At 39.3% G+C, this 21,048-nt stretch overlaps 1 protein-coding gene across 1 annotated transcript in view; it reads left to right on the top strand.

Annotated features, from left to right (window-relative positions):
* LOC131978859 (diacylglycerol kinase beta) overlaps nt 1-21,048 on the top strand; it is a 142,577-nt gene that overhangs the window by 108,930 nt on the left and 12,599 nt on the right. Inside the window, exons 23-24 of the mRNA XM_059342659.1 lie at nt 700-790; nt 7,300-7,501. Of these exons, the coding sequence (XP_059198642.1) occupies nt 700-790; nt 7,300-7,501 (293 nt within the window). The remainder of the gene's footprint in view (nt 1-699; nt 791-7,299; nt 7,502-21,048) is intronic.

The following is a 21,048-nucleotide window of genomic DNA, read 5'->3' on the forward strand; positions in this document are numbered from 1 at the left end:
TGAGTTCACCCAACTTTTCTTTTTTTGCAGTGTGTGAAGAATTTGATGCTTTTGGCATTTTTCAAATTCAGAAACTTCAGAGACAAACCAACAGCGTCTAATACTGACTGAATAATATCTTCTCCGTCTCTACTCGGTTGGTTTTGGCTCCAGTCGTCCCTGTATTCAGTTTCACCTTCTCTCTAAAATGTTGTTCAGTCACCGTCCGGTCCCCAAACCAACAGAAGCTCCTCCATCAGGTCACCTCTGACGAATCCTCCGCGGGCAGAAATGACCCATCGCTCAGTCACTCCTCTGTGAATCACAATAATATTTACCCTGATCGTACCGTCTCCACCAGCCATGTTCCACCCCGTGTCCCCTCCAGAGGCCACGCTGACGACTCGTCTCTGTGCGTACCGCGTGCATCGTCTCGATCAAAGAGCGCCCGTCTGACAGATGGCGGGGTTAACGCTCAGTATCCAGCAGTGGACGCTCCGAGGCCCCGGGGCGCATCGATGCAGCTCTGACCTCTGCAGTCACGTGACCGCTGGCTGTCCTGAGCCGTCACAGTCACAATGTGACATGACTCAAGGCACCGGACAGCTTCAATATGTGTCCAGTGCACCCGAAACAAACCCCGCCGCCGGATCACAACACTGTACTCCTCGTTGTGACGGGGAATATTTACTGATGTGTGTCCTCTGTGTTCCCTCTCAGGATGAAGAACAAACTCTGGTACTTTGAGTTCGGCACCACTGAGACCATTTCTGCTACCTGCAAGAAGCTCAACGAGTGCATAGAGGTGGAGGTGAGTCAAAGCTGAGCTGTGTCGCTGACGCTCTGTGTCCTTGTGTTTCACTGCAACATACACGACCGGTCAAAAGTTTTAGAACACCCCAATTTTTCCAGTTTTTTATTGAAATTCAAGCAGTTCAAGTCAAATGAACAGCTTGAAAGGGTACAAAGGTAAGTGGTGAACTGCCAGAGGTAAATAAAAAAAGGTAAGGTTAACCAAAACTGAAAAATAATGTACATTTCAGAATTATACAAGTAGGCCTTTTTCAGGGAACAAGAAATGGGTTAACAACTTAACTCTATGGAGTCTTGGGCTATTTTGTCCATTTTTTTATTCTTTTCATGTCTTTGTAAGTCATTTTGTGTCTTTTTTTGGTCATTTTGTGTCTTTTGGTGTCTTTTTTGTCATTTTGTGTCTTTTTTTGGTCATTTTGTGTCTTTTTTTAGTCCTTTAGTCCAACATAAAATGTGATTTTGAATCTTTTTTTTAACTTTCAAAACACTATCATGCTCAATAAAGAATTTTAAATGTTGCAAATGTGCATTAATTTCAGAGTACACTGAGACATTAAACTACATAATTTTCAATTAAATTCTGGAAAAGTTGGTGTGTTCTAAAACTTTTGACCAGTAGTGTATATAATCTCTATAAATCTATAAGTCCTGCAGCAGGAATCAGCACAATCATGGCTGGAAGTGGGAACAACTCAAACATGTCTTTGTGCAAAATAACACAGTTACAATGACAGAAATCAGGAAAACGGAAAAGCTTTCCTTGATAAATTATTTTTCAAAATTAGAATAAAATGGAATTTATATGTAAACACCAAAATAGACACAAAATTACCAAGAAAAGACACAAAATTACCAAAAAGACACAAATGACAAAAAAAGCCATAAAATGACCAAAAAAAGACACAAAATGACCAAAAAAAATACACAAATGACAAAAAAGACACAAAATTACCAAAAAAAAGACACAAATGATCAAAGAAAGACGTTTAATTACCAAGAAAAGACACAAAATGACCAAAAAAAGACAAATGACAAAAAAGCCATAAAATGACCAAAAAAAGACACAAAATGACCAAAAAAAGACACAAAATTGCCAAAAAAAGACACAAAATGACCAAAAAGACACAAATGACAAAAAAAGACACAAAATTACCAAAAAAAGACACAAAATTACCAAAAAAAGACACAAAATTACCAAAAAAGACACAAATGACCAAATAAGTGTAAAATGACCTAAAAAAAAAAGATGTAAAATGACCAAGAAAAGACAGAAATTACCAAAAAAAAGACCCAAAATGACTAAAAAGACCAAAAAAAGTTTTCTCCACATATTGTACATTTGAAGTATTCAATCATGTCTTCACAGTGTCTCTGAGGAGAATTTAATGTTTTTAACAGGATCTGGTTAGAGCAAACACTTTATTTTTTAAATGACACATGTAGAATAAAGAGATTCTGAAACAAATATCAACATTTTAAGCTTCATAACCGATGATCTGTTCAAGGACTGTTGGAAAGTTCAAACTCTGACGATTATTCCTGTTTTTACAGTTTATTTCTCTGCTAAACAGTGTATTTCTGTCAATTTTAACAGTAAACATGCTCAAACCTGATAGGTTGATGGGTTCAGAGGGTTAACTGACAGAAGTGATGATAAATATCTTTAAATACCGACTGTATACAGTATCTGAAGGCACAAAAAAATGTGAATTTGAAACATGTTCTGCCTTTTTGCTGACAGACTTTTAGATGCCTTTATTCTTTCATGTGTTGCAGAGATTTACAACAAAGTAGTCTTTCTCCTATTAATGAGGTGGGCTATTCATAGCACACCATCAGATTAATGCTCCATAAAGTCACTGATTGCCTCATTCTGTCATATGGCGCCGCATAATCTGTCACCTGGGTGCTTAAAGCACAGCAAGACTCCCAGAAAACACGAGAAACTCACAGAAACCAAACAAGCTGCCTTCCATCTCCAACATCCTCCATATGCTCAATTCATTTGGAATGATCTGTTTTTAATATTCAAGATTGTTATTCATGATTTTCTTGATTTATTTTGTGGAAGATGTGATGCAAAACACACACGTTTGGCCCTGATTTTACACTCACCAACAGTTTTAAGATTCCCCCCATAGGGTGTCATTATAACTATATATTGTCCCAGAAATTAGTGCCATAAGTGACATTATTGTAATTTTAAGACTTATTTTTGTATTTGCAGCGTTACTTCAACAACTTCCTGACAGAATATCCTGACACACAATTTCTAAAAATTTTCTCGTTATTTCTATTTTTTTTCTGTTAATTTCTATTTTTTTCCGGTAATTTCTGCTTTTTTTCTGGTAATTTTGACTTTTTTTCTTGTAATTTTGACTTTTCTTCTGGTAATTAAGACTCTTATTTGTAATTTCTACATTTTTCTTGTAATATCTGTTTATTTTCTGGTTATTTCTACTTTTTTTCTGGAAATTCTAGTTTTTCTGGTAATTTCTAACTGTTTTTCTTACAGTAAAACTTGAGATTAAATGTACAAATATTTTAAAGTAGAAAGAATTTTGTACTTTTTTTCTGGTAATTCTACTTTTTTTCTGGTAATTTCTACTTTTTTCTGAAGGCAGATTAACTGTTTTTCTTACAGTAAAACTTAAGATTTAATGTAAAAAATATTTGCCCAAAAATGTCGAAAATACTGAGAACTGCTGCCGGAACACTAAATATGGATACTTGAATCAATAAAATATTTCCACGCAAAATATTGCGATACTATGCAGTATCGATTATTTCCCCTGCCTCTACAAATCAGAATAAAAAAGATCAGATTGTGCTGTTTAAATGTTTTGTCCCATATGTGCAGAACTGTAAAAGCTGAGTGAATTTAGGACAAGAAATCTGGCATTAAAATAAATAATCATTGTAGAGGCACTCCACAGAGCGGTCCAGGATCAGGCGGTTGTGTGTTATGTAATGTTTCACACACACATTAAATGATGGTGAACTCCAGTATTTCATTGCTCCTCTGACTCAGCGAGAATCGTCCGTGCGCTGAGTCACAGTTACGTGTTGTTGACATTCTCCGCTGCGTTTCAAGTGTTTGATGAAGCCAGATGAGACGATGAGGCACACACACTATAAATCACATTTAGGCCAAGTGCCAAGCAGAGTGACTTAATATCTGTTAATATCGTACAGTTTGCACTAACACCGGGCCAACCTTTTGCACACTGCACACCTGGCTGCTGTCCAGGTGATGCGTCAGGACTAAATAAATCTGTGTGCCTACACGGCCCAGAGAACACATCAACACAGTTTCAAAGACTCTCCACCACAAAACGATTGTTAATAGTATATTTCTGCACAGATGGAAGCAACACATGGCAGATCTCATGAGGCTGGCAAACATAAGGCTGCATCACAATTTATTACATATTAGGTCCAAACTTCAAGTTCAAATCCCTGAAGACTCCATAAGACATCCTCCTCCTCCTCCTCCTCCTCCTTCTTCTTCTCCTCCTCCTCCTTCTCCCTCCTCCTCTTCTTCCTCATCTCTCCTTCTCCTCCTCCTCTTCTTCTTCCTTTTCCTCCTCATTCTCCTCTTCTTCCTCCTCCTCTCCCACCTCCTCCTCCTCCCTTGTCTCTCTTTCTCCTTCTCCCTCAACTCTCCTCCTCCTCGTCCCTCTCTGTCCTCCTCCTCCTCCTCCTCCTCTTCTCCTTCTTCTTCTCCTCCTCCTCTTCTTCTTCCTTTTCCTCCTCATTCTCCTCTTCTTCCTCCTCCTCTCCCTCCTCTTCCTCTTCCTCCTCCCTTGTCTCTCTTTCTCCTTCTCCCTCAACTCTCCTCCTCCTCGTCTCTCTCTCTGTTCTCCTCCTCCTCCTCCTTCTTCTTCTCCTCCTCTTCTCCTTTTCCTCCTCCTCCTCCTCCTCCTCCTCTCTCTTCTCTTTTCCACGAATATTTTGCTTCTTTCTTCAAAATAAAGTTTGCAATATTCACTCAATAACTGGTGCTCCGTGCATTGATCTCCCTCCACTCCCATCTATTGTTCTCTCAGCCTCTTCACCTCCCTAACTGTGGAGGTCCTCCAGCCTCCCGATCACCTCCCCCCCCCCCCTTAACCTTATCACCTCCACTCTATTTCTGTCAATTGTGACCTCCTGCCCTTCCTCACCCACCATATCAACATATCTCAGACCTCAGCACATTTTTTCGTCTCCTTTAAAAACTGCCGCCCCCTCCTCCTAAAAGAACCAACACTAAAACTAAAACCTACAGACCTTTACCTGCTTTACCAGAACAAGCTGGTTTTAACCAATTTGGTTTTAAAATGAAACTCTCAACTGACTTTCCCAAACTGTAAGACTTGTAGGCTCTGCAATTTGTCTTTTTGCAGCCTACCTGGTGGGTCCCTCCTTCAAGGTGACATGGAAACAGGAGTTCCACAGGGCTCCATCCTGGGCCCCTTACCCCTTCTCCAGCTACACCATGGACACTAGACCGATAACACCCAGCTATTTCTGTAATTTCTTTCCCATCTGACAATCAGATGGAGGCACACATTTCTCAGAGGGGTTGTCGAGGTTAACCTGGACAGGACTGAGCTTGTGTTCCTCCAGGGGGAAAGGGTCCCTTCACAGAGACCCGTACGCAACACTGAGGTGGTCTTAACCTTGAGCCACCTTGTCAACATATGTCAGGTCTCAGGACATTTAACAAGTCCTTTCAAATCTGCCAACCCCCTTCTTAAAGAACCAGCAATCAAATATCAATCACTACAGACCTTCATCTGTTCTTCTGTTTAATCACCAGACGCTAGAACAAGCTGGTTTTAACCACTTGTTTGCGTTTCAGGCTCTGCACTTCGTCTTTTTACATCCTACCTGAATGAAACGATCATATCTAAAAAACAGGAGTTCCACTGGGCTGCATCCTAGGCCCCTTTCCCTTTCTACATCTACACCAAGGACACTTGGTGGTGTCACATGGCTTCTCCTGAGCAACAGATATACTGATGACACCATGCTATTCCTGTAATTTTCCCGCATCTGACAATCAGGTGGAGGCGCCATCGCTGCTTGCCAGGCTGACTGCCACCATGTAAAGGTTAACCTGGACAGGAATGAGCTCGTGTTCCTCCAGGGGAAAGACCTGTCCGTCACCATTGACAACACAGAGGTGGTCTTGACCCTGAACAACAAACTGATCACCCGTTCGTGACCCAGGAGGCAGCTCCCAAACTCCACACATACGGACTGTCAGTCAGAAGCCCTTTAGATGTGGTTAACTTTGTGAATTCACACTAAACTACTTGATTATATTTACATTTACTTGGTTATATTTAAACGCAGTCTACTGGGTGAAAGTCAAATGTTTGTTTGACAAGACTGAGCCTGTGTTCCTCCAGGGAGAAGGGTCCCTCCACCGAGACCCGTCCATCATCATTGACCCAGAACAACAAACTGATGTTTTCAGCGAGATCTGTAACTCCACGATTAACCCTTCCTGACACGGGAACACATTCTCACTCCCAACTCCACAAACAGAGCCCTTTGGTGTAACATTTGTAGTTAAATAGACCTCAACATGTGGTTAACCATTGCTAATTCACACTAAACTACTTGGTTATGTTTAGGCAAAAAAAGATATTGATTGTTTTTTTGTATGACTGTGAATGTTTTGGGGCCATCCATCCACCCCAACCTCCTCCCTCCATGGATTTGAACTCTTTATACTACATGTGTGATGTGTGATGCTTAGGGCTCCGGACCAAGCGTCCGTTTATCTTCTCTGCTCTGGCTTCACATAGTGTTATAAGCTCCCCACTCAAGTTAAGGCAGGAAAGTCACTTTTTAATTTTCGCCCTAGGCTAAAACTTCACAGACTACAACTCAACAACCCCTGCATAACACTCATGTCTTGTTCTTTTGTTCTTTTAAGAAAGCTTTACATACTAACTCTTGCTCCTATGTGCTTTGAATACAGTTATTGGAAGTCACTTTGGACAAAAGTGCCTCCCTAAATGAATGTAACAAGGCAACAAGTTCTCCAACATAAACGGCAGAGGAGGTCGTTTGTCAGTACCACAAATCACGGCACGCAGGCACATATCACGGCTCGCGTTTCATGGCACATTTTTTAAAAAAGGTGCAATTTCTGTGGATTCATGTTAAAAAACCACTGACCTAGGTTTAGGGCAAAAAAACTTCTGGTAAGGCGTTATAAAAGACAGTAAAAACAGTAAATAAATGTACGGAAATGCCGATAATGAAATAGTTACAAGGTAAATTAAAAATGTGATTCACGTAACTTGCGTGAGCAAGGTAACTTAAGTTAAATATTGTTTACTTTTGTTTTCATACGGGACGTGAACCCCACTCTCCTGTGTGAAAGTCCGCCATTTGTTCGACCCATCCACCACCCTGACCTCCAAGTGTTGGCAATTTTGACGGGAGAACAGGCTGAACAGGGACATCATTATTTTGTTTCAAACTTTAGATGTTTGTTCCCCTCAGTGTGACGGGATCATCCTGGACCTCAGCAACACGTCCTTAGAGGGCATCGCCGTGCTCAACATCCCCAGCATGCACGGCGGCTCCAACCTGTGGGGCGAGACGAAAAAGAGGAGGAACTACAACCGCATGAGCAAGAAGGTTCCCGACAGGATGCCGGCCAGCACCGTCACGGACGCCAAAGAACTCAAATTCTGCATGCAAGGTAAGTCAAAGGGAAAGAATATGGGGTGTTATTAATAACAATAATAATAATAATAATAATAATAATAATAATAATAATAATAATAATAATAATAACTGTCTTTTAGGGACTGTGAACTGCCAAACATCTGTTTTAGATGAATGCCCTGCAGCAGAAATAAATGAGGGCTATAATATGACTTTCTCTTCTTTTACATTAATAAAAGTACAGTGTTTAGTTTTAAACTTCAATAGGGTCATTGCTCCACTTTATTCCCTCCCACTTTTACATGCATCTGCTTATTTTCACATCCTCCAAACTCAACGCTGTCACAGCTGGGCCTTGGACTCTTAATGCTTTAATTAAATATATATATGTAACAGAAACATCTTTCAAAATACAGATTTAAATTCAGAATACACAATTGGGCCTCTGCTGCTCCTGAAAGCTCCACAGCTGCTCCTCAACAAAGTCCAGTCCGGATCGAACCTGTTTGATATTTGGGATGAGAAAACAGACGAGTGTTGGAGGCCGGGCTCGGTTCATTCCTTTGAAAGTCGCTCAGTTCTTCTTCCATGCATATAAAAATCCCTGGATGGGTTTTCTGCAGCTCTTCTGCATCTCTTGTTCCCATGGAGCAGCACACTAACAACTAAAGACTTCTCCTGTTAACTTGAATGTGAACAAAACTATTTCAAGACTTCCAGTTCAAGACTTTGCAAATGTTATCGGACGGAACGGATCAATGAAATAACCTGATATTTTCTTCCTGATGAAGGATAAATACATGCAGCTGTACTCAGTTAGAGTTCATGCTTTCACCACTCAGCACAATCAAATTTAGATTGAAGAGTTGTCCTTTATGCTCTTTAAGTTTTTGTAATGATAATATTTATCTGAGTTATCTGCGTTTGATGTCCAGGAGCATTAGACAGTAACATGGCCAAGGTTTCCTCCTCTCATCCCTCTCCTGTCTCTCTGCTCACTTTGTCTCTGCTGTCTGAACTAAACCTTGTTTCCATGGAGATCTCAGGGCTGCGCTGAATTAAGAGGAAGAGCAAAAGAAAGACTGGTGGAAAAGGAAGACATATTTAAAGAAACACTTTCACTTTTTTGATGGATTTCGCTTCTTCGTGGATGCAGTTTTTGCACCAGAAGAGAACTGTGAGAGCGGAGAATCACCATCTCACTGTAGATGTGTTTCCATTAAAGTCAAAGCAAATTTTGAATTAGTGAGCTTCCATCAGCCGGTTCAGAGCGCATAAACAAAGCTGCAGTAATGTGCTTTGGTCAGCAGATGGCAGTGTAATTATTGCTGTAGGCTAATCCGTCAATAAACAAGAGAAGAAGAAGAGAGAAAACAACAAAAAGAGAGAAAATATAGAGAAATCTTCAGGAATTAGATTCAACTTTTCAGTACGTCAGAAATAATTCGGAAAAGTGTTTCCCTCCCATTTAGTGCAAAAACCACCTCAAGCCAGCGTAAAAAACTTTCATGTGCATTTTCAAAAGTTTGATTAAATTTCATGTATCCATCAAGCTTTATTTTTTTAAATGTGCAATCAAAAATTTTGTTGATGGAAACACGACTGTAGTTAAAGATGCATTTTTTGGTGGATGCAGTTTTTGCACTTAAACTGCATTTTCAGTCGAATGTGGGAAACGTATTACAATTAGAAGAGAACTGTGAGAGCGGAGGACTCTCCACAGGCCAAACTCATAATCTCAGGAAAAAAAATCCTAAAAAATGAATGGTTCTTCCTTTGCTTATACTTCACCATTTCACCAAGTTTGATGAGAATCAGACCGGTAGTTTTTCTGTAATCTTACTGACCAACAAACTGAAAACCTAGTTCGCTTATTTTCTGCAGCATCCATCCAGCATAGTTCACAGTGCCAACCTGTCAATCAGGCTGTTGCCCCGCCCTAACCACTCCCCTGCTTCCTGCTCTTTTTGATTCTAAATTAACCATAATTTACTAAATGAACATCATATTGTGTTGAAGAAGACTTGAAACTAACGATTTAGACCATAAACTCATTATGAGGATGTTTACTGAGGTCACAAATCAAGTCAGAAGTAGTCATTTTCCTATTGACTTACATACAAACTGAGTTCTTTCTGCAGCCGATGGAGTCGCCCCCTGCTGGACGTTAGAAAGAATGCAGGTTTTAGACACTTCTGCCTTAGCTTATGACATAAAAAGTAAAGCGATGGATCATCACTTCACCCAACAATAATTAAAATGCTCACTAGTGCTGCAAAATTAATTTAAATCAAAATCATAATATGGACGAGTACAATATTTGTTCACTACAGAGGTCGCTGCTCCTTGCAAAAGTTCACATGATAATCATTTTTTTCCATTTTTAAATGAAAATGAGAATAAAGATGCAGAAATGCATAATTGCATCATTTTCAAAATATATGCAGTTAGATATGTCCCCACAGTGTGCAGCCCTGATGTCTGCTCTTTGGTTTAAACCCACTGATTTTACACATGAAGTTCAGTTCAGGAGTCCTGCTGTTATATAAAGTCCTGTGGGAGAGATCAGCGTTATCTCAGATCAGGCTCTACACTTCAGTTGTTAACAGAGAGCCAGAAAGTGTCAGAAAATAAGGTGGTGGAGTTTGAAAGATGTGGGCTTTACTGAGGTGAGTTGCATTCTGAGTCTTTGGGAACTTGACCCATACTAGTGAGACGGAAGATATCTTGGCTTTTACGACTTCGATTTGAACAGTTTTTTTTCTCTTGTGAGTCCCCTTCAAGACATGTCACCCTTCGAAGAGTTCAGGAGGTCCAGTCCCGTCCTCTGTCCAAAGGTTCTGGATCCTCAGGTCCTTACGCAGACTTTTATTTAGCCACAGATTAGACGTTAACACACTGGCCTGTGCACCGTTTGTGTCAGTGAATGTGTACGAGCTTTGGCAGCCATCCACTCTATTCATGTTGTAAACCTTCATCCAGGTCTTAACTCCTGACCCGAATCTCAGCCCTGATCCAAAAGTAGCCTCCAAACAAAGTGTCCTCAGTTGAAGGGATTGTCTTTATCTCGTTACACATACTGAGCAGAACAAAAAGCTGAAGTCATGCATGTTGTTATCTGATGCGAAAGCCCTGACCTGCTGTAACCATATGACGTGGAGAGAAGTCTGAACTGAAAGATTTAACTTTGAGGAAATGTTTGAAGCTTTAGTGCGTCCTTCTCATGTATTGGATTAGTTTCATATAATCAGTTTATCAATTAGTGGATATATTTGATAATTGGTTAATCATGTAACTAATGAGTCAACCATTAGCTTCTTCTGGCTTCTCCACTGTTGTTTTTCTTTGTTGCATCATTACAAATGTAATGATTTGGGTTTTATACGACATGTAACATCCTTTATTTTGGGATTTTTCACTATTTAGAGCAGTAGTTCTCAAACTTTTTGAGTAGCGACCCCCAATTTAACATGCATGTTGTCCGCGACCCTCGCTCCCTGAACAGAATCTCACACGCACAGTTCAGATCACCCAAAAAAGAAACAAAATGACACAAAAAGGAAACAAAATGACCAAAAAGACACAAAATGACCAAAAAAAGACATAAAATGACCAAAAAAAGACACAAAATGACCAAAGAAAGGAAACAAAATGACCAAAAAAGACACAAATTGACCACAAAATGATCAAAAAAAGACACAAAATGACCAAAGAACACACAAAATGACCAAAAAAAGACATTAAGTGACCAAAAAGACTAAAACACATTAACACATGAACACTTTAACACAGTGGAGACAGAGCTGACTTCCAAAATGATCTGGCGACCCCCAGAAATCATCTTGCGACCCCAATTGGGGTCATCACTTCACCCAACAATAATTGAAGTACAAATATAAAGTATATTAACATCATATTTCATTGTATTGCACTGTAATGCACAGGGATTTATATTGGATATAATTAAGTCAAATGTTCTTTTTAACTTTACACACACTTGCATGTATTGTCATGTCCGTGTACAGTATAAACCTGGTGCCAGTAGCTTCACCTGTTAGAGACAGTTAATATCAAATATTTCCGTGTGAATGTGTTGTTGCTGTGTGTGTCAGAACGTGTGTGTGTGTGTGTGTGTTGGAATCTCTGTGCTGCAGGATTCAACCTTCATCAGATTAGCTTCTCCTGCTAACGCTGTTTGGAAAAAGGACTCTAGTTTCAGAGAGGGGTGTGTGTTTGTGTGTGTGTGTGTGTGTGTGTGTGTGTGTTTATCATACAGCTAATTGTTTATGGCAGTTGTTTTCTCTGGCACAATAAACTAAAGCTTTTAAATCCATTTGCTGCAGTTAATGCAATGAGCCGGGTTACCCAGAGTGAATGGGAGACGCCGCGGGCTCCTCTGACCTCAGTGATGAAACTTCAGTCCTCTGAGTCACCGCGGCTCTGCTCTGGCTTTTGCCTGGACCGCTGAGACAGACACACAGAGACAGCCTATAGTGACATGTAGCTGTAATACACTCACTGAAATTTATACATTGCATCAACGACAGTTTCTAACTAGAAGAAAGAAAGTAGCTGCTTATTCTCCTAAAACGCCAAAACCTGCTGGAAATGAGAAAAGGCTGTTACCCCAGACCATTATTCATTTATTGTTGATAACATTTCTGGTAACGCTGTATATTAAGGTCCTTGTAATAACCATTAATTAACAAGTAATAAGTCCTTACAAGATGCTTATTAACATTACTGTGTGTTTATAAGCCTATATAAGTGTTAATAATGGCATTATAATACAGCTAATAGCAGGCTATAAGAGATTTATAATAAGAACATTAATAAAAGCCTCATGAGTATCTTATAATTCTTCATAATAGCATTACAAACACCCATAACCCACCCATTATGTCTTTGCCACGCCTTTATTAATCTTTTGTTTGCTTATTGATATTAAAATATACTTTATTGCTCATCTATTATAAGTTAACTATGCACTTGTTAACAGTTAACTATGCTTTTTGCAACTAAAGGGATCTAAAGCGAGAACAATGCCTTATTACTTGTTAATTAATGGTTATTACAAGGACCTTAATATAAAGTGTTACCAAATTTCTATTTCAACATTCCCATTGGGAATGCCAACAACAGGCTGAATATTAACCCTCTTTTTATATGGAAAATTAACGGTCAAATGAACCCATTTCAGAGTTTAAAAAATTAATAAAAAAATAGTTGAAAGAATTGTTTTCATAAAAAGAAAAAAATGTACAAATTGAAAATAAATTTTAAAAGAATCAATGTCATGTAAAACCATTGTATTCTATATGTAGGTCTTTTTTTCAATGTACATAAAAAAAAGTTTAACGTGCATTTTCTCAAATGAAAAACAAGTGAATTATCCTCATTGAACCTGATATGTGAGAGGTAAAGAACACCATTGTACTAAATATTGTATCTTCATGTTCCACATCACCGACGTTACTGCATCCAGCAGTTATTTAACCCCAACCAAGTTTTTTCTCCCAACTTTAACCAAGTAAAGTTTGGTTCCCTTTACTCACCAAGTAGTTCCTTCTCAGCAACGTGTTCAGAACAGCCGCCATTAAATCAAATTATTCAAGAGAATAAGCATCATGCAGCGTGAGAAACCCAATAAAATGAGAAACCATTAAAGTAAAGTTAGATAACACTAGCATGTTTTAAATCTAGAAACTTTTTCATAATGTAAGCCCTCAAACTTGTTATCCTCTAAACATTTTACAGACTTCCACCGCTGTCCAGAAACTACAGAAAACAAAAAAAAAATAACTTCAGCCTCGTTCAGTTTCTGGTCAATATGAAACCATTGATTGATTTCAAAGCAAAATGTTTATTATTTCGAGTTGTATCTGGGAAGAAAAACTCCTGATTTGCATGTCAGTTTTATTGTTTATTGTTAAAGGGATCCCCATTAGCTGTCACCAAAATGGACAAACTCGTCTTCCTGGGGTCCTCGGGAACTCTTCACGTCTTTGACTTTTGAAGAAGCGTTTTTAAAAACACACTGAATCTTGTAACCTGCGTCCTCGTGTCCTCACTGTCCTGACAAGGAAGATGCAACATGGTCTCACAGAAATCCGTGAAATAGCCATGGATTTCGCTTAACTCAAAATCCGTGGAATAGCCACGGAATCGCTCAAATTTCCATGAAACTGACACGGATTTCGCTACAATGCAAGTTAATGACAGTCATATCCCGTGGCTATTCCAACATACAAAGTGATTATGTACATTCACTGAGTGAATATTTAGAAAATAAAACATATATTTCTCGCTAGAAATGTGATCAAAATCCATTTTTATGCAGAAACTAAGTCAAAATATTGATTTTTTCACAAAAAATGAGAGAACTGTCCGCCATGTTTTTTGTTCTGACCGCCGGGACCTTGAAAGTCACGTGACTTGGAACAAACCAATAGGAACAAATATCCATGGAATAGCCACGGGATATGACTGTCATTAACTTGCATTGTAGCGAAATCCGTGTCAGTTTCACGGAAATTTGAGCGATTCTGTGGCTATTCCACGGATTTTGAGTTAAGCGAAATCCGTGGCTATTTCACAGATTTCTGTGAGACCAGGTTCGAAGACGTCCCTCTGTGTGACTGTGTGAGTGAAGACGTCCGTCCTGTCTGCTGGAGGAAGACGGACGCAGTGAGAGGAGCTGCTGACAGCGGCGGAGGGCTCGCTGTCACCATGGTATCTGCTCCATCTCCTCCTCCCTGATCACTTCCTCCTGTTCCTGGATCACATTTCCTCCACTTCCTGCAGAGGATGCACATAAACACACAGCAGGGCTGAGAGGAGGAGCTGCAGAGAGCTGGTCAGCAGAACTCAGCAGCATCTCACTGTAATGAGTTTACAGTTTAACAGCAATTACAGTGTGGAAATAATGATTTACTTTACAGTTCCTGGTCCCTGAAACTAACCTGTTAGTGTAATACTGAACAGGAACAGTAATAGAAGCACATTTCATAATGCGTTCCTGCAAATGTCCTGTTATATTGCCGGAAAGATCTGTGTCGGCTTTTCACTTTAGAGCGTTCATAGTGATCCCATGAAGGTGAAGTGATTCTGCTCTTTCATAGTGCAGAGGAGATGATAGTGACGTGAAACAGAGCAGCAGCAGTGCTGCACAGTAGCACAGTGCTAACAGGCTAACAGTTAGCTCTGTAGCAGTACAGTGTGTATGTGCTAACAGGCTAACAGTTAGCTCTGTAGCAGTACAGTGTGTATGTGCTGCTGCGAACCTGGTCTCATAGGAATCCGTGAAATAGCCACGGATTCGCTTAACTCAAAATCCGTGGAATAGCCACGGAATCACTCAAATTTCCGTGAAACTGACACGGATTTCGCTACAATGCAAGTTAATGACAGTCATATCCTGTGGCTATTGGTTTGTTCCAAGTCACGTGACTTTCAAGGTCCCGGCGGTCAGAACAAAAAACATGGCGGACAGTTCTCTCATTTTTAGTGAAAAAATCAATATTTTGACTTAGTTTCTGCATAAAAATGGATTTTGATCACATTTCTAGCGAGAAATATATGTTTTATTTTCTAAATATTCACTCAGTGAATGTACATAATCACTTTGTATGTTGGAATAGCCACGGGATATGACTGTCATTAACTTGCATTGTAGCGAAATCCGTGTCAGTTTCACGGAAATTTGAGTGATTCCGTGGCTATTCCACGGATTCCTGTGAGACCAGGTTGGCTGCTGCAGGAGGTGTTCTTGGCAACCTCCATTTTTTTACAACAAGCACCTGACACTCTGTGTACAGTTAGCATGCAGGTTTGTTTACGACGTCAGTGGCAGACGCTAGTGATTAAATAAATGCAGGACCCACGGGTTGGAAATAACCTCAACCCCAACATCTATTTAATAATTTGACCCACTCCATCCCGCCCACACAACCGCATCTATTTTCCACACTATAAAAAGTGATCTAATGCTAGTTAGTTAATTCCCTTTTCTCCCAAGCGTCTGATTTCACCTTCGACAGAGTATCGTCCACTGTTAGGGATTCACCACAAGATATTTTTGCCTTTGTTGCCTCCAGTTTTAACTCATTAGAAGCAGCAGCCAACAGCTCTGTTGGACTGATCAGTGATGTCTCATTATGAGTAAATTTAGGGTTCAAAGGTTGTCGTAGGCTTCCACAATAAATAAAAAAATCCTGCTGTTTGATTTGGCGCAATAATATCAGATAATTTAGGTGTTAAAAGTACTGCAAAATCATTTTAATATCTGATTTCTCCAAAAAGGTTTTATTGTTCTCACCTACAGAAGCACTAAATGGTTACGATTCCAACACTTTCATTTCGTTATCTCTACACAACAAAAGGTTGTTTCCTCTTTTTACTCGTTTTTGTGTCAAATCAGCTGACGTGAATGCATTCAACCAGATCAGATCAGATCAGATCAGATCAGATCAGATCTGCTGACAGGGACAGACTGGGTGTACCTACATCTGTTTCTTTGATCTAAACATTCTCAGTAATACCAGGAAACAACCCTCTGTTCTCTCATGATAAGTTAATTATCTCATTATCACGATGTAACAAAAGTCAATTTCTTCCAGACAATGACGTGGTTAACTCGAGGTAACAGTGAGAATAAAGAGTTAAAACCACACTCGCCACCATCCGGTTTTATCCTTAGACAGTCTTCTACAGACAGTAAAACTTTAGATTTAATGTAAAAATATTTTAAAATTAAAATCATTTTTAAAAATTGGTAAAAAAAACTTTGCAGCATTATTTCAACAACTTCCCGACACGATATCCTGAAGCACATGGTGCCTATAGATTCCTCACATCTTGGAGTTACAAGGATCTCCAAAAAAAAAGCCCACTACAGAAAACAAAATACTTAATGCTAAATATGGATACTTGGCGGTCATAAATCGATATAATATTGACACGCAAAATATATCATAATACTGTATCGATTTCAAACTGTCCTGAGACCTGACTCGTTCATTTATATAAATATTATATTTACCTGTTAGCGCGTCTTGCTTTGTTTGCCTATTTATTTTCATTGTATTATACATATATGTGAGCCATGTTATATATATTTATATATATGTCATAGCATCTGCCCCTCATCCACACACACGCACGCAAACACACCTGTGATGCCTCTGTGCAAATCGTTTATCATTTATGTTTTTCTTTGTTGTTGTTTGCGCTGTATGTCTGCTGTCTCTACTTGAGGTCCACATGGTGTAGTGCAGTAGTTCTCAACCTTTTTGAGTCGCGACCCCCAATTTAACATGCATGTTGTCCGTGACCCTCGCTCATTGAACACAATCTCACACGCACAGTTCAGATCACCCAAAAAAGAAACAAAATTACTAAAAAAAGACACAAAATGACCTAAAAAGACACAAATGACCAAAAAATGGAAATACAATGACCAAAAAGACAAAAAAAGACACAAAAAAAGACACAAAGTGATCAAAAAAAGACACAAAATGACCAAAAAGACACAAAATGACAAAAAAAGACACAAAATGACAAAAAAGACACAAATTGACCACAAAACGATAAAAAAAGACACAAAATTACTATAAAAAGAGGCAAAATTACTATAAAAAGACACAAATTGACCAAAAAAGACACAAAATGACCAAAAAAAGGAAACAAAATGACCAAAAAAACCCCCAAAATGACCAAAAAGACTAAAACACATGAATACTTTAACACAGTGGAGACAGATCTGACTTCCAAAATGATTTGGCGACCCCCAGAAATCATCTCGCGACCCCAACTGGGGTCCCGACCCCAAGGTTGAGAATAGCTGGTGTAGTGTATTTGTCTCTCATGTCACCTTGTTTGTTACGTCATTTCACCAATAAAAATAAATAAATAAATAAAAATAAAATAAACAACAATATATCGAGTCCAGAAAAAAAAAAAATATATATATATTTACCTGTTACACAACTGGTTCACAGGCTACTGAGCTGGTTTTGCAGTAATTGACTGGTGCTAACTGATGAGTAACTGATTGACAGTTTCAGCTGATCTGCTGCGTTTTAGAAACCTGCTATTTCAGGTGATCTGACCAGCTTCCCGCTGCGTCGGCTCTCCATGACTCATGTGTTTCCTTCCCTTCACACCCCGAGCCCCCAGCAGCAGTCAGGCTGTGAGACGCCCTGACGGAGGCTATCTATATCGGGCTGCATATTGTTTTCTTCTCACACAACACAAACAGCAGACTATAATTACTTTGATTCGCCCCCGCTGGAGAGAGCGCCTGAAAATAGTGTGTGTACGGAGCTGCTGAGTGGATGGTGGAAGAGTGGGTGACCTTCCGTGAAACATTTACTGCCAGTTAATGAACGACAGAAGATCCTTAAAGAGGCCAGCGGACTCTCAGGCAGGATGGGAACGGAACAGAAGATGACATGTTCTCTAATCTGTCCTTCGCCACGATTGTTTTTCTCCCATCTGGAAAATTCTCATGATGATTTCATTTCCCCAAAAAATTTCAGGACCAAAAACATCATCTTTGACCTCATGTAGTTTTTTAGCCATGTGCTAAAAATGCATTTTGACCTCACAGTTCTTCTGTTAGAGCATGGGACTCAAACTCGCGGCCCGCGGGCCAATTGCGGCCCTCGTCACGATATTTTGTGGCCCCCACCTTGATATGAAAGTTTAATGTGAGTTTTATATGAATGACACTTTACTGTGTTGTGTGTGGAAGGTCCCTTTTATTACTTTTATGGGGTAATTTTGTCTTTTTTTAAATAATTTTGTCTTTTTTAAATAATTTTGTCTTTTTTTAATAATTTTGTGTTTTGTGTTTTTAAGTAATTTAGTTTTTTTCTGTCATTTTGTGTCTTTTTGGTCACTTTGTGTATTTTTTTGGGTCATTTTGTGTATTTTTTTGGTCATTTTGTGTCTTTTTAACGTAATGTAGTGTTTTTTCAGTCATTTTGTCTTTTTCTGTAATTTGGTGTCTTTTTTTGGTCATTTTGATACTGCCTCCAGCGGCCCCCAGGTAATTTGAGTTTGAGACCCCTGTGTTAGAGGCTTTTCCATTGGGGAATGCCAACAACAGGCTGGATGTTAGAAGGTTAAAGTCTGAGTTCAGACTCTCGGTCCTCTGTTTCCGATCATTTCTCTCTCTTAAAATCTCTTCACACTCAGTCTGAAGCTTCTTAGAAATTCAATCTCAGGTCAGGTTCCCATTTACATAAAGAACAGATCAGCTGGACTCAAGTAAAATAGTCAAAATAGATATTTTCACCATGCTTTCATAAACTGTTTGTACTTATTCCTGCAAAATGGATCTCAAAAAGTCTGGAGCGGGCCTCCCAGTGAGGCTGAAACAAACCAGGACTTTCACTCTGGTGTTAATGTCAGCTTCATGTTCCACATCACATCTACATGCAGCCGTTTTTTTTTAACCCAAATCAAGTTATTTTCCCCAACTTTAACCAGCAAAAAAGCCAACTTGTATTTTTTGGCCTAAAACAGTGATTTAAGTTAGTAAAACTTGGAAATATAAATTACTGACATTTAGTGCAATAATGTAAGTTAGCACAACAAAGGAAGCCAGTTGTCTGCTCAAAAACAAGTTGGTGAGTTGTTGTTACTTATATCTTTAAGTTGGGGTTCAAAACAAGGGACAATAGTTCTGATAACTCTTATTTCTTGGTTGTGAAATGCGGGAAAGCAGTGAAATTCGGTCATTAGCGAAAGCTAGCGGCTAACTGATGCTAGCGGCTAACTGACGCTAGCGGCTAACTGATGCTAGCGGCTAACTGATGCTAGCGGCTTACTGATGCTAGCGGCGCTGCTTGTTATAGCTACAAGAGTAGCCATTAGCGTATCAATGCTAACTCAACATTGTGGTCGCAACATTAGCTGACATTTCATAGCGACGTTACAATCGTGCCAATTCAGCACATTGCAGAAGTTAGCAGAAGTAAGGATTAAAAGTTATTACAATTTAAAATTATAAGTTAGTACAACTTACAGTTGAGTTGACAAAAATCTGAATTCAGAGTTGAGCAAACTCAAAAACAAAACTTAAAATATTTAGTTTAACTGTCCAACTTAAAATTTTATCGAAAATATTGCCTTGAAATTTTGAGTTCACCCAACTTTTCTTTTTTTGCAGTGAGCTTGGTGCCTAAACTCACCAAGTAGTTCCTTCTAACAACCTCAGCAACGTGTTCAGAACAGCCGACATTAAATCAAATTATTCATGAGAATACGCATCACGCATCGCCAATAAAATGAGGAAACAATATAAACAAAATCTAGAAATTTATAATCAAACGTGTTATCCTCTAAACCAGCTATTCTCAACCTTGGGGTCGGGACCCCAATTGGGGTCGCGAGATGATTTCTGGGGGTCGCCAAATCATTTTGAACACATTTTTGGTCTTTTTTTTTTTTTTTGTCTTTTTTTTTTGTCATTTTGTCTTTTTTTAAGTCATTCTGTGTCTTTTTAGGTGATTTTGTGTCTTTTTTTGGTGATTTTGTGTCTTTTTTTCAGTCATTTTGTATCTTGAAGTCATTTTGTGTCTTTTTTTTAGTCATTTTGTTTCTTTTTTGGGTGATCTGAACTGTGCGTGTGAGATTGTGTTCAGTGAGCGGGGGTCACGGACAACATGCATGTTAAATTGGGGGTCGCGACTCAAAAAGGTTGAGAACTACTGCTCTAAACATTCTCAGATGGGATGGGAACAGAACAGAACAGAAGACGACATGTTCTCTAATCTGTTCTTCTCCACGATTGTTTTTCTCCCATCTGGAAAATTCTCATCATGATTTCATTTCTGGAAAAAACTGAAATTTCACCATCTGGGTGCTCACAGACCATGTAAGGCTGTGTGTGTGTGTGTGTGTGTGTGTGTGTGTTTGTGTGTGTGTGTGTGTGTGTGCTTCATAGTAACATAGTGTTCTCTGTCAGAAGGCCAAGTGCTCTCCCCCGTACCTTTACCTCCGTCGGTGCTGGCGAGGTGAGCTGCAGTTCCTCTTGACCATCTGCCATGACTCCGGCCACCCTGAGACAATAACAGGCGGGTCGGGGGAGGAGGCTGTGTGGGCAGAGGAAGGATACACAAATATGTCTGTTTATAATTATAGCCCGACACCTCGAGCTGATGCACAATGAGAGCTGCATTTATTCCTCTGGGAGCGTTTATAATTCCTCTTTATAACTGAAGGATCCTTATAAATAACTCCACACTAAATTTAAAACCTAAAGGACCTAAAGGCTGCAGATATTTGATTATGAGTGAGTGTGTTGGTAGCATTTCAAACATGCAACTTGTGCAAAATTGGAAAAAACTAAAAGATTTGATGGGTGAAGACAAAAATTCACAAGACGACGCCAACAAAAATGTCTCACTGGAGACTCGATTTCACCAACTGAAGAGACTGTTTATGACCAGATCTCATTAAAAAATAGACCAAAACCAGCATAAAAGCTGCTCTGCCAAAGTCTCATGGAAAAAATGATTAGGCCACCCTTGTTTTCCTCAGTTTCTTGTTCATTTTAATGGCCTGGTACAACTA

Source organism: Centropristis striata, chromosome 10 (assembly GCF_030273125.1).
Source record: "Centropristis striata isolate RG_2023a ecotype Rhode Island chromosome 10, C.striata_1.0, whole genome shotgun sequence".
Classification (NCBI taxonomy): Eukaryota; Metazoa; Chordata; class Actinopteri; order Perciformes; family Serranidae; genus Centropristis; species Centropristis striata.